The 13496-nt window shown below is 31.5% G+C and overlaps 1 protein-coding gene and 1 long non-coding RNA gene across 2 annotated transcripts; both read left to right on the top strand.

Moving 5' to 3' along the window:
- Window positions 1–831: 831 nt before the first annotated feature.
- LOC126676519 (uncharacterized) lies at window positions 832–2085 on the top strand. The gene is made up of 2 exons (XR_007640318.2): window positions 832–1061; window positions 1773–2085. It is a non-coding gene; the product is annotated as an uncharacterized LOC126676519 (long non-coding RNA).
- Window positions 2086–5820: 3735 nt separating this feature from the next.
- Window positions 5821–6705, top strand: LOC126676203 (40S ribosomal protein S27-2-like). Its single transcript, XM_050370357.2, has 4 exons — window positions 5821–5963; window positions 6078–6179; window positions 6266–6294; window positions 6412–6705. Exons 1-4 carry the CDS (start codon window positions 5961–5963, stop codon window positions 6536–6538), a joined length of 261 nt encoding a protein of 86 aa, XP_050226314.1. The 5' UTR covers window positions 5821–5960; the 3' UTR covers window positions 6539–6705.
- The last annotated feature ends 6791 nt before the right edge of the window (window positions 6706–13496 follow it).

The raw sequence follows: 13496 nt of genomic DNA, 5'->3' as shown, positions 1-13496 counted from the left end.
TGCTTTAAAGTTAAATTTTTGTGGATTAAAAATGTTAATTTATTCGGGTGTTAATTTAATTAATTGGGTTTCGGTTTTTAATTGTTTTAAAGCTTAAAAATAGCTTAAAAAGGGTAAATAAAATGATTTTTAATTTCTGGAAATAAATTGGTTCATGTATGAGTTATATTTGTGGTTGATGTTAATTAAATGGTTGATGGTTAATTTTTAGCGGTTTAATAATCAAGTTTAATTTTTAATAACTCTATTCGGCTAAAATTTATGGAAAAAGGGTAAAACTGTCATTTTAAATTCTGGGCAGAAAATATTTATGAAAAATTTATGAAATGTGTTTGATAATTATGTGTGGAGTTTAAATGATTTTTGTGTAGTGTTTTGAAGGATTAATAATCGGTTTTGATTATTAATTGTTATTTCGGTTTTAATGGTTAAAATAATGGAAAATATTATTTTAAAAATATTGGGCTGCTGTTTTTACAAGATAAAAATTAAAAATGTATTTGAAATTATTTTTGGTGAATTTCGGTGTTAAAATGGCTTAAAATGGATTTTTAAGCGTTTTTAGCGTTTTTGAGTTTTCCGGCCAAAACCACCGGAATACGGTGACCGGAGTATGAGTAGAGGGGATAGAGCATGTTGGCTCAGTCCTAAACTCATTTGGCAGCAGTTAGTGCCGAAATGTTTTTGGCAGAAAATAAGGGGGGGGCCGAGCCCCGGGTCAAAAAATATTTTACGCAAAAATATTTTTGGATATTATTGAATGTGTGTTAGAATTATAATGGAATTATAATTCTATGTTTATTTATTGAAATAAATAAACTACGTGGTGTATCGTATAGAAATACGATGACGCGGATATAGATAGTCGGAATCAATTTTGGTTTGTGATTATGTGGTTATATGGTTGAGTCGGTCTAGAGTATATCCTAGAATTTAGAGTTATTACATTTATTAATGTTTAATCTCTAAATTAGATCCAGCGAATTTTGTCGCGGAAACCGGCGAGCAAAGGTTTCGATATTCGACGGGTGGTATTTTTATATTTGGAATAAGCGAGTACTGTGAGTGTGTTTACAACTTATACTGCTAAATATTAGTATTAAAAATATTGCGAACTGCTTTACATGATTTGCAAATGCTTTATTTTATTTTGAATTTAAATCGCATGAACTATTCATAGTGTTGAAACCGATTTAGATTCATTGAAACGTGCTTACTATTGGGCGGCAATAGTGCTGTGTGATCACCGGTATTGCATTTAGAATGGGTTGCATGTGAATATACTGTGTGAATCCTGGCGACGGCCTGGAAAGTCAGGCGACGGCCTAGACTCTGTGTGAACAGATCTTCAGAGGCAACGGAATATAGACGACCAAAGGCAGTAAAGAGAAACTGCCGAGATCTGAGAGGTTGAACCTTTTAAAAAAGTGAAAATGGCGACGGTATATATGTACTGCCGAAATCTGTTGTATGGTGAAAAGAGTCTAAAGACCTTCACATACGTAAAATATGAATGATCAGATTTGACGGGCTAGAGTACAAAAAGAAATGAATAAATACGGCCATAAAAAGGTTAACCCGAATATGATGAAATGATGTGTAATATTTATGTTTCCTGTTTTGAAAGCATATAGGAACATGAATCATGGTTTAGGGTTTCATATGAATCGGTAATCTGGAATGCATTGCTTTCATATTAATGTTTATTAGTACATGTTGTACGCATTCACCAGTTTTTATAACTGACCCCGTTGAATTTAATATTTTTACAGGCGAGTAGTTTGACGTGTGGATTTCCAATTTCTTGTTCCGGAAATCCCTGGCTTGAATAAAGTGAGAATGACCTTTCCTTTATGTGTCTAGAGTTGCAGTAGCTAGAATAATGAACGGTGATACCTTAGTAGTCGTTGGACTTATTTATGCTTTATATTTCATAACGCTTAAACTCTGATATAATGTAATATGTGAATGCTGTGCGAAAGTCCGAGCGACTGCACGAGTATAAAATGCGGCGAGCGCATCTGCATAATGAAATGCAGTTAAATCCATAATGAAATGGTCTGCATAATGAAATGCGGTTAAGTCCATAGAGAAATGGCCTGCATAGTGAAATGCAGTAATTACCATAGTAAGATGGTATGCACTTGAGATGCACGATAAACCATAATGAAATGGTTTTAAAAACTAAAATGCAATAATTAAAGAAAAAAATTATGTGCATGTTTTAAATGGTAATTTGTATGAGAACGTTTTAAACTGCGATTTTAAAATGTTCGAAAATGATTTGAATTCCGCGAAAAAAAATTTAAGTGATTTTAATGTATTTTTAAGGCTTGCTACGGGTTTCGGAGCAACCACTCCCATTCCCTAGCGCCGGTCTCGATGCCGAGAATCGGGTCGTGACAATCAGCAACGTGAGAGTATTTTAGCATGAATCAAAGAAATAAAGCTTTCAACCCATTGTATTCAGACCGTGTTGTGTGGATCAGTGGGTATCCGCATTGCTCAACCAGTTTTATAAAACTGGATTGCTAAACACCGCCCGGTTTTACTTACCACCGCACAGGCAAAAGACATTTCTGCCCTTTTAGCAAAATTTTGAAAAAAAAGTTCTCTCAACTCATTCGAATACATTCGAACAAATACGTAAAAAATCGATTAAAATGACGAACAACGAGTACAATTCATCGGATAACGAGTATCGACGTTCGGAAACAACCCCCGATAAATATTTTTTTTTAAAAAAACTCGAAATAAATAATTTTTTTAATTTTTTTTAAGGAGGGACGTTTACATTTCACGTCCCCTCCAGAGGAGTGGACGCCGGAAAGCGGCGTCCCCTCCTCTGGAGAGGACGTGGATTGCCCACGTCCTCTCCTGAAGAGGGGACGTCGTTCGTCCCCTCCTCAGGAGAGGACGTGGGAAATCCACGTCCCCTCCTCTGGAGAGGACGTGGATTTTCCACGTCCTCTCCTGAAGAGGGGACGAACGACGTCCCCTCTTCAGGAGAGGACGTGGGAATCCACGTCCTCTCCAGAGGAGGGGACGCTGCTTTCCGGCGTCCTCTGGAGGGGACGTGGATTTCCCACGTCCTCTCCTGAGGAGGGGACGAACGACGTCCCCTCTTCAGGAGAGGACGTGGGCAATCCACGTCCTCTCCAGAGGAGGGGACGCCGCTTTCCGGCGTCCTCTCCTCTGGAGGGGACGCCGGACGTCCCCTTTTCAGGCGGAGGGGACGCCGGAATAACAGAAAAAATAAATTAAAAATTATTTTTTATCTCGAAAAAGCCGGAACATATTGTTTCCGACTGTCGGTACTCGTTTTCCGACGAATTATACTCGTTATCCGTCATTTTACTCGACTTTTTACGTAGTTGTTCGAGTGTGTTCGAATGAGTTGAGAGAACTTTTTTTTTTGAAATTTTGCTAAAGGGGTAAAAATGTCTTTCGCCTGTGCGGTGCTAAGTAAAAAGGGGCGGCGAATAGCAAAACCCTTATAAAAAGGTAGGAGTTTAATAACATTCAAGCCTGATCGAAGCACTAATTTCTAGGTTTTATGGTTAAATTGGCCGGACCGGATCGTGTTTGATAATAATAGCTATGAATAAGAGACCAAATATGAATTAATGGGTTGTAGTTTAAATGGTATAAGTGTGGAAAAATATTTTGTTAAAATTATAAGTTCATTTTTTCACCATCCCAAAATTTCCATCCGATAGTGAGGAAAATAGGAAAAATTACCAAATACAATAAGGGAGTTTCACTATAGAGAAAGAGGAATACAAACAATGGCAAAACAAAATTTATAGTTTCATATGGGTTTAATAAGGATAACTATAAAACTATCAAAAAAATCACTTAATTTTTAAAATATGTATTTAGTAAAAGAAAATAAACCTACAAAAATAAAAAAACTTTACATATTTTTACGTACTTTTTTACTATTCAAAAATATGTCTTTGATACATATTAGATACATTATCAATACATCTCTAATACGATACGTAAAAAATAAAAATCTATTACGTATTTTTAAAAACTTTTGGGTATTAAATGTAAACTTTTATGAAAGTACATCTTTTATTGTTTTTTTTATGTATTTTTAGATTTTTTTCAGTATTTTTCTAGTTTAATAATTAGCCTTAAACTGTTAATTATAATTTTATTTCATTTAATATTTTTATACAATAATTATACGTAAAAAAGGAAAAACTGCAACTGTTGGTTTTACCACTAAAAATTAAGATTTTAGTTAAATGACATTTAGATATTTAAAGATTTGATTTTCATATAAAATAAATTCCAATTTTTAAAAGATTCGAAAGTAACATTCAATAAAAAACAAGTTAAGAAATAGTTAGAATTTTTTTTTTTTTTTAATTTATCAAATTTCATTAAATTGAATTCGAAACAGTTACATTTGTAGAAAATTGAGAAATTCAAAAATTAAATCTGATGACCTGACATGAACTAGACTACTACGCTAACATGTATTATCTGATTCGCGAATCTACTTGCTAAAATAAATCTGATGACCTGACATGAACTAGACTACTACGCTAACATGTATTATCTGATTCGCGAATCTACTTGCTAAAATAAAAAATAAATTATCAATTGTTTCGCCAAAGTGCAGCCATCGAGCAAACTTTTTCAACGCCCGCTAATTGATTTTTGATATTAAATATTTTAAGAAAAGGGACGACAAACCTTTCATAACATTCGATTAACTACCATCCGTCAAACCTTTTAAGAAAAGGGCCGACAAACCTTTCATGTTCATGAAAAAGGACAACAAACATTTCACATAAAAAGAATAAACAATGAAAAACAATAATAAAAAAATTATTATAACCCATAAACATTTCCGTCTTTATTGAAAGATTTTCAATCTAAATTCGATTATTCATTTGCGATAGGTTAAATTTGATTCGCGCTTTATCGATAAACTTTAATCAATTAAAAATAAATATAAAAAGGAGTTTACTATTTTTTATGAAATTAAAGCAATATAGAAAAAGATATGACTACCGTCAAAGATATAGTTAAACCATTGACGACAATCGAAGGAAAAATAATAAAAAACTATTAGTGGCTAGGGTTTTTTAAAGAGTACAAGAGATAGAGAGAGATAAAAAAACATGTTTCTTAGTTATAATTTGAATGAATAAAAACTGAATTAAAATTTTATTATCTGTAAAATATTATATAATCAAATAAAGAACATATTACTTTAAGATCCCCCGTGTTTGTTATAATTTACAGTTTGGTATCCTTTATTTGAAAATCAAACAATTTAGCATTTCAGTTTTGATTTTATAAACTATAAGACCCTTCTATAAGTTCCGTTAATAATTTAAAATTTACTTTTAAATAATTTGGTACCTCAATTTCAATTATATAAACGATTTGGTACGTCAGTTTCAACTATATAAATGATTTGGTACCTCATTTTCAAACGTTTCGGTACTTCACATTTCATTCCGTTAACGATTTATCACCTATATTTAACAAAAGAGCATTTTAGTTTATAAATCAAAATCGAAATACCAAATCGTTTGATTTTTGAACAAGGGATACCAAACTGTATATTATGACAAATATGAGAGGTCTTAGAGTAATTTGCTGTAAAGTTAAAGATGTTATTACTCGAATCACTAATATTAAATTATTAATAAACCAATTTATAATAGGATTATATTATTATTTTAAAATATTAAATAGAGGAGAACATTTAAACTATAAATTTACGAAAGAATCCTAAAATAAACACTAGCTAAAGAGACGATTCTACCCTTGTTCTCATTGTTGCCCTAGAAACCGACTTATATATTCTACACAATTCTATAAACCCAGTTTCTTTTAGCCGCTCCCTCTGTTATTCTATATACCTTTTCCGAACAGCACCGCCATCTCTTTACCTTTCTGATTTTCACTGAAACGCGAGCTTCTCTGAAAAAATGGTGAGTCCTCCTCTTTCATTTTATCTATATCTGTTTATAAAACTTTAGATTCGATGAATTTTATTGTATATCTGTGGATTAATTTTATAATCGTTTTTTGTGATTTTGTTGAAGGTTCTCCAAAACGACATCGATTTACTCAATCCTCCGGCTGAGCTTGAGAAGAGGAAGCACAAGCTCAAGCGTCTCGTGCAATCTCCTAACTCATTTTTCATGGTATTATTTATATTCAATTCCTTCCATCGTCATTATTTTTTAAATGTTTGATCTGCTTATACTTATTTGTGTTCGTTTTTGTGTAGGATGTTAAATGTCAGGGTTGCTTTATCATGTAAGTTTTTCTTTAATTTCTATGACTTTCACTTGATAATTCTGCTGTGTTTTTAGCTTATGTAATTTGAATATTTTAGATTTAGGGTTTATAAGATGAATTTTGTGGATGTTGCAGAACAACTGTGTTCAGTCACTCGCAAACTGTTGTTGTGTGTGGCAACTGCCAGACCGTGTTGTGCCAGCCTACCGGTGGGCGTGCGAGGCTTACCGAAGGTTGCTCTTTCAGGAGGAAGGGCGATTGAAGGAGATATGTTTCTTGGTAATTGTTAGTAGACTTCTTTCCAAGGATTAATGGTCTCGACATAGATAATGTTGGTTTTGTTCTGAGATTTATCTTTTACTTCTCCTGTTGAATTTTGTTAGCTATAACGATAGACCTTAATCTATATATTTGACGTTTGTTATCTAATTATGGGATTGCTCTATTGAAATCTTGTTTTATTTTTTGCAAATTTAGTTCTTACTATATAATTTCTACCCTCTACGTAACTTAATTTAGTTCTTACTATATCATCTTTACCCTCTAGGTTACTTAATTTGGTTCTTACAATATCATCTTTACCCTCTAGGTTACTTAATTTTCGAGTTCTGTTACAGTTTTCAGTTGTGCAATGCTGAGTGTTGAATCTTCTGAAACGTGTAATATGTTGAACAATAATTGGAAGGGAAAAGAAAAAAAGAGCTTTAATGGAAAATCTTTGTTTTCTTGTATGTCTAGTTGCTAGTGTCTTTTACTGTGGCATTTGTTCAATTCCATTAGGATTTGGAAATAGTATCTAGACAATTACATAAAGATGTTAATGATTATCTTGATTATGAGTATTTTATATGTCAAAGCCAAGTTTCCTGAACAGACTATGATTTCTGATACAAAAGTATTTAGTTCCTCGGGTCTTTTAATGTTTTGGTTGATTTAGAATATAATTACTATTACTCTTGTTATTGTTCAAGGATTAATAAATTTCATGTTGTCAATATTCTTTGCGTTGTTGTACTTGCTGGTATGCGCCATTTTGGCACGAACAATCTCGTCTACCTAGAATTATCAATAGGTTTTTGGTGAATTTAGAGTGTTTTTATTGCACAAGTTAACGATAGTAGATTTGAGTTCACACTCTGTTTAATCCCACTTTGTTGAAGCATGTTGTTTCTTTGGTATTTATAAAGCTGTTGGCAAAGTGACTTGTCCATTAAGAAATTTAGCATCACTCGATCTCACAATTAACAGAGGACCTAGCTAGGCCCCTCGCCCTTCTTCCCGAGGTTAGTGGTTTTAGCCTGACCTTTGCTACGTTATATAGGTTGGTTTAATATGTATGAGACAGGGTTGTCTCCGGGTGAGCAATCCAGATCTGACTTTGGCGGAAAACAAAAAATCATACCTTAAAATAAACAGTTCTACCCGAATTTTCCCTTTTGATACTGAGAAATGAGTTCATTTATGTGTATGATACACTGTATCTGACAAGTTCTTCACACTGGATATTTCACTTTTCATAGCTCAAAACAGTTTCTTTTCTGGGCCTATCCCTCCAGAAATTTGGCAAATGACAAATCTCAACCATCCTTTTCTTTACAATTAACAATTTGAAAGTTGAAAGATTTGTTTCTTTAGGCTTTACAGTACCTCCATCTTACACTTTGCAATCTCATAAATCTTAGTTCTTAGCCATGTGTCGAGACCTGGCAATTCATGTCTGCGGGTGATAAACGTGGTTAAAATTGCCAGGCCAAATGTGTCAAGTGAGGAATTGAGGAGAGTGTAGATGGTCGTTATAGCTGTTTATCCAACTTGCCTAAGCCCGGCTTGCTTGGACTGGACTTGTGTTTAATTTTTATTCAAGTTTGGACTGAATTAGACCTCTTATAGATCCGCTACTTGTATGAAATTGGATTTTATTCTAATTTTATATAAATTAAGAAAAGTTCAATTTATACCCACAAAATTCAATTTTTTGTCCGAAGACTAAATGTTAGTCTCAAAAAGCCTCGAACTGGGTTTGTATATCCATGTAAAAGAGTCAAACCCATTCCGCTTTAATCTTAACCCATTCAAATCTAGCCAGTGATAAGATATAGTGGTTGTATTTGAGGGTAAGTTACTGAAATTCCCTCGTGTTTTAGTGAAATATATTAACTCGCTCTTTTTACTATGACACTCTATGTTTAGATATGTTATATCATTACACTTGTGTAATTAGTTAAATTTATTTTTAATTTAGAAAAAAATGTTTTATACTTCTTTTTGATAATTTTAGGATGAAAGCTGAGAAAAAGGAAGTTTAAGAATTAAATTTAACCCTCTGACCGAATCGACTAATGAGAAAGTTAATAAATGAGTGTAATAGTATAATATATCAAAATATGAGAAGTCTCATGATGGATTTACAAAATCAAAGGATAAGTTGGTATATTTCACCAAAATATAAAAGGGTTTCAATAATTTATCCTTTTTTTAATGGCAAAAGGCTAATAATTGACTCTCATGTTTCTATTCAGGCTCTTGAAACCCTTTCATGTTTTCAAGGATATATTATGACCGTCGTGTTAATGGAATTTAAAGTTTGCACCCTTTTTTGAAAACATGAAGGGTCATAATTGAGTTTAGGGGGTGCGAATTTTAGATTTCGTTAATATGAAGGTTATAACCGAGCCTCGAAAAACACGAAGGCCCCTCTGGGTGGAAACATGAGGATCATTTTTAAGTGTTTTTTCTTTTTTAATTGTAAGTTTATTACTGCTTATACTGATAATATTTTATTGTCCTGTCTTAGTCTCTGATTTTATCATATTTATTGTTATTTTTTGTTGAATCCACATTAGGAATTCAATTTTTTGAGTAGGGGCTTTCCAAAGATATTTAGCTATGCATAATAAGCCAAAAGATGAAGTGAAGAAATGAAATGAAAAGAAGAAAAGAAGCAATCTTATTCATGACCATCTTATCCTCAACTAGAATCCGCTGGGTAGTGGGTCACTGCCACAATCCCATCATCATTCTTGCTTCATTTAGCTGCCATGTGTCCTACCTCCACTTGTTTTCTTTCTTTTTTTAACTACAAACTTGACGTGGCAGGACCCAATTGAGCTGTCTATTGATGTTTTGTTGCCTACTGGACCGCCACATCAGCTGCTAACTTCCTCACTCTCTTCTTGTCCACTAGTAGAAGTAATACGAGGCATTTATTGCGCCACATCATCACACCAATTCACCATATATTCAGCTTACTCGTCGATATGCTCTTTGCTTTAACAAATTAGAAAATAAATAATATCTGTTGTGTTATTTGATTCATAGCTCCAAATCCTATCACATACTGTATAATAAAATATCGATTCTCGTGAACCACTCAGACCGAGCCCTGTAGGATTCGGGAATGGCTCTCCGCAAGTTCAAATTCTCTCAATTTTCTTCAAGTTCACTTGAATTTTTAACACTTAAGTAAAATAACATTTAATTCCCTCTATTTTTGTTATTTTGGTTAGGTGTCAAATATCTAAGTGGACTTGAGAAAAATGAAGAGAATTTTGAACTTGAAATGATCCATTCTCAAAGGATTCACTTATAGTATTCTTCGACTAATTAGCACAATCGGAAAAAGCTTATCTTATCTAAAATGAGACTAAAACTCATACACATCTAACAAGTGTCTTATTAGAAAATATTATTAAAGAATTCTATTCAACATCATCTACAAAATAGGAATCTCAATTCTATTCGGACTGTGCTAATTATACTCGATCTCACCAATATTTAAGAGGCCGACATATGCATATTTGGGTGTAATGTCTTAAAAAGTTCCGACTTTTTATTTTTTTTCAATCATACCCTGACGTTGAAAATTAGTAAATTTTATCCTATTTTATATTTTTGTATCCTGAAGCATAAAATTATATTATTATTTTTGGAGTGATTATACGAGTAGCGTCTGAATGTTTTGAAATATATCAATTTAGTGTTTCAATTTTGAACTAATTTTTTTAATCGAATCGGTAACTGGATTTAAAAAAAAATCAAAAAACACAGCGTTTGTAATAGATTAAGAGAAGGGTTAATTGCAAATTCATACACGAACTTTACCCTAATTTGCAATTACAACATAAACTTTGAAACTTGGCAATGTTAGTAACCAACTTTACACTTTTGGCAAATCGATACACCAAACACGAAAAACACTAACGTGGACATTGTAATATACCGCCATGTGTCGTTGCGTGATTGGTTGGTGTACCAATTTGCCAAAAAATGAAAGTTAGTTACTGACATTGCCAAGTTTTAAAGTTTATGTTGTAATTGTAAATTAGGGCAGAATTCGTGTATGCATTTGCAATTAACCCTTAAGAGAATCACATAATTGCTTACTATATAAAATTAGACTTTAGAGTATGTTTTAATTGAGTTTGGCTGTACAAATTTGAGTATTAATATTAAATGTGTTAGCATAATATGAAGTGTATGTTTGAAGATAATGAGAGGAAGGCATGTATGTGTATCTAGCTAGTTTGTGATTTGTCCGTTGAGCTAAGTCGACCCACATGCCCAACAACGAGGAAGTCATAAACATTATATCAAACATATATTCATGTAGAAGTAGTCTTGTGTCGTTATTAGCATTCTGATTTTTGGCTTAAAGTTTAGACAATGATGGAGAACTTCTTACATAGATAAGTAAACATTTAACTAAACCGAATTAACCAATCGATTTTAATTAATTTTTTAGTTAATTCAGTCGGTTTAGCCGGCTGATAAATTTATTGTTTTAAAAATTCGATGAATTGAATTAGCCAATTTCGTTATTATTTACTATTAAGTTTTTATTAGTTTGTCCAAATAAACGAACTAATTCTTCCAGTTCGATTTTGTATTTTAAATTATTTAAATTAATTTAACACTTAGTTAATTTGGCTAATTCGGTCGGTTTGGCAAAAAAATTAAATAATTTGATTGACTTGTTATCAAGTGAATCATTATTTGCTTCAGTGGTAAAGCTATAATTTTTTCCCACTCCCAATTAAATTTTAATTGACCATTTAGTTAATTTTCATTATTCCGTTAGTATGGGATTAACTTCCATCTAAATTTAATTTTTAAACTTCATCTTTTTTCTCAAAAAAATTAATAATTTCCAATGGCAATTCAGACTTTAACCTATTCCAGGTTTAAGGTAGTTCGACCCTTGGTTCTGGTGGCAGAGGGAGGAGAGGGTATTCTTATGCTCAAATTCTGACTCCGATATTGCCTCATTTGCTTACTTCTAATTATATAATATATATATATATATATATATATATATATATATATATATATATTGTAATTTATGCTAAAATTCTTGGGTAATTGATTCTAGGGGTCACTGTACTTTTTAAGAATTGAAAAATGGTGACCGAACTTCAAAACGTAACAAAATGGTTACTAAACTTTCAAATATGAGATTTTGGAAGGTTTTTAAGTGTTTTACGGTCAAATAATACATATGTAGTAATCAAATTTTGATTATTTATAACAAATAATATCTTATATTTCATATATACACACAATCAACAAAAAATCGACTCGAAATAATTTTTTTCGGTGACCAAAAATCCTTCTATCTTAACATAACCAAATAGTACAGTAACTAAAATATTACGTTTTGAAGTTCGGTCACCATTTTGTAATTTTTGAAAAGTACAGTGACCTCCGAAATCAATTACCCAAAATTCTTACTCGTGGTTTGCTTATCCATAATTATATTTTTTGTGTATCAAAATTAATTTTAATTTGTTACCTTCCAAGTATATATGATTTGTGGAAAGTCGGACTGAAATAAAATTGCCTTATTGGTTTAGTAAATACTAGTGCACCATCTATAAGTGGATATATGTGATGTTATTTTAAGAACTTGTAGATAACCAACAAACAATTTAAAGTAGTTTTACACGTGCACATTATTATTATAAAATGAATTTTTTTAGATAGAATCAGTACACCACGTGGACTAAATCTATCATATAATGACACGTCATTAAAATGATGACAATCTTATTAATTTGTTTATATTTATTTTCACATTTAAATAGTAATATTATAAAATCGGCATCATTTTAGTAACATGTCATTATATGATTAGGCTTAATTTACGGATGATGTGGTGGACTGAGTTTATTATAAAATTTCTCTATAAATGATGATATATTAGATTATAATTATTTTCTAGAAAGATTCTATTATTAATATCATTACAGAGTTCTATCCACCCTTTTATTTAAAAAACTAACTCTGGTTCTGTAACCAATAAGAATGAAAAAGAAAAGGAGATGAATAAAGAATACAATTATTACTTGCCTGCTTGCATAAAAGCCAAAAATTATGATAAAGAACAACATAGTTCCAAGAAAATTGGAGAAAGGGATGCTGAGTAATTAAAAACCAGTTATTATTCAGTATAAATTGAATATTCTTTTCCTTTTCCTTTATCAAATGGAGATTTTAATTTACTGTCAGACTAATTCTATAGTTGCACTGATAAATCTTTTTATAAATCAATTAGATTCATAAAGATTAATAATTAGTTGATGTGTATGATAATCTTTTTAATGTTATTTTGCCTCTTAATTATATACATATATATATATATATATATTTAAAACTGATGTGTGTTTCTTCCACATGAAACATGATATTTGATTAAATGTCAAAACATAAAACTCAGACCCAACTATTTTTGCATAAAATATATAGACTTTGCCGAGTATCCTTTTTGGGTGACCTTTTCTTCTCTTTTTTTGAAGAAAAAATTATGCAATTAGAGATCCCAAGTTCGAATTCTGATTTTATAACAATATTAAATCTTGATAGTAACAATTCATGTTCAGTTTGAATTCGAATTAGTTGACGCTAATGTTTTTCCTCTCAGATCCATGAAATGAAAATCGAAACTTGTTTTATCTGAATTTGAATCGACGGTTATGAATACATAGATTTTGTTTAAAATTATCAATATTTTCACATGAATCATAAATATATGAATGTAATGTGCCATTTTTTATGTGGTGACCAATGGAAATAGATGTTTTGAATACGGTGATCTAATATTGGATGATAAAACTAAATATTATAGTAAAATCTATAATGTATTACAAAAAGACAGATCCAAATCTTCATAATTATGTTAATCAATCAAAACTTCCATTAATATCAAATGGAATCATACAAAATAA

The sequence above is a fragment of the Mercurialis annua genome, linkage group LG4 (genome assembly GCF_937616625.2).
Source record: "Mercurialis annua linkage group LG4, ddMerAnnu1.2, whole genome shotgun sequence".
Taxonomy (NCBI): domain Eukaryota; kingdom Viridiplantae; phylum Streptophyta; class Magnoliopsida; order Malpighiales; family Euphorbiaceae; genus Mercurialis; species Mercurialis annua.
Note: the sequence above shows the minus strand (reverse complement) of the source record. Positions and strands in the feature narration are given on the sequence as shown.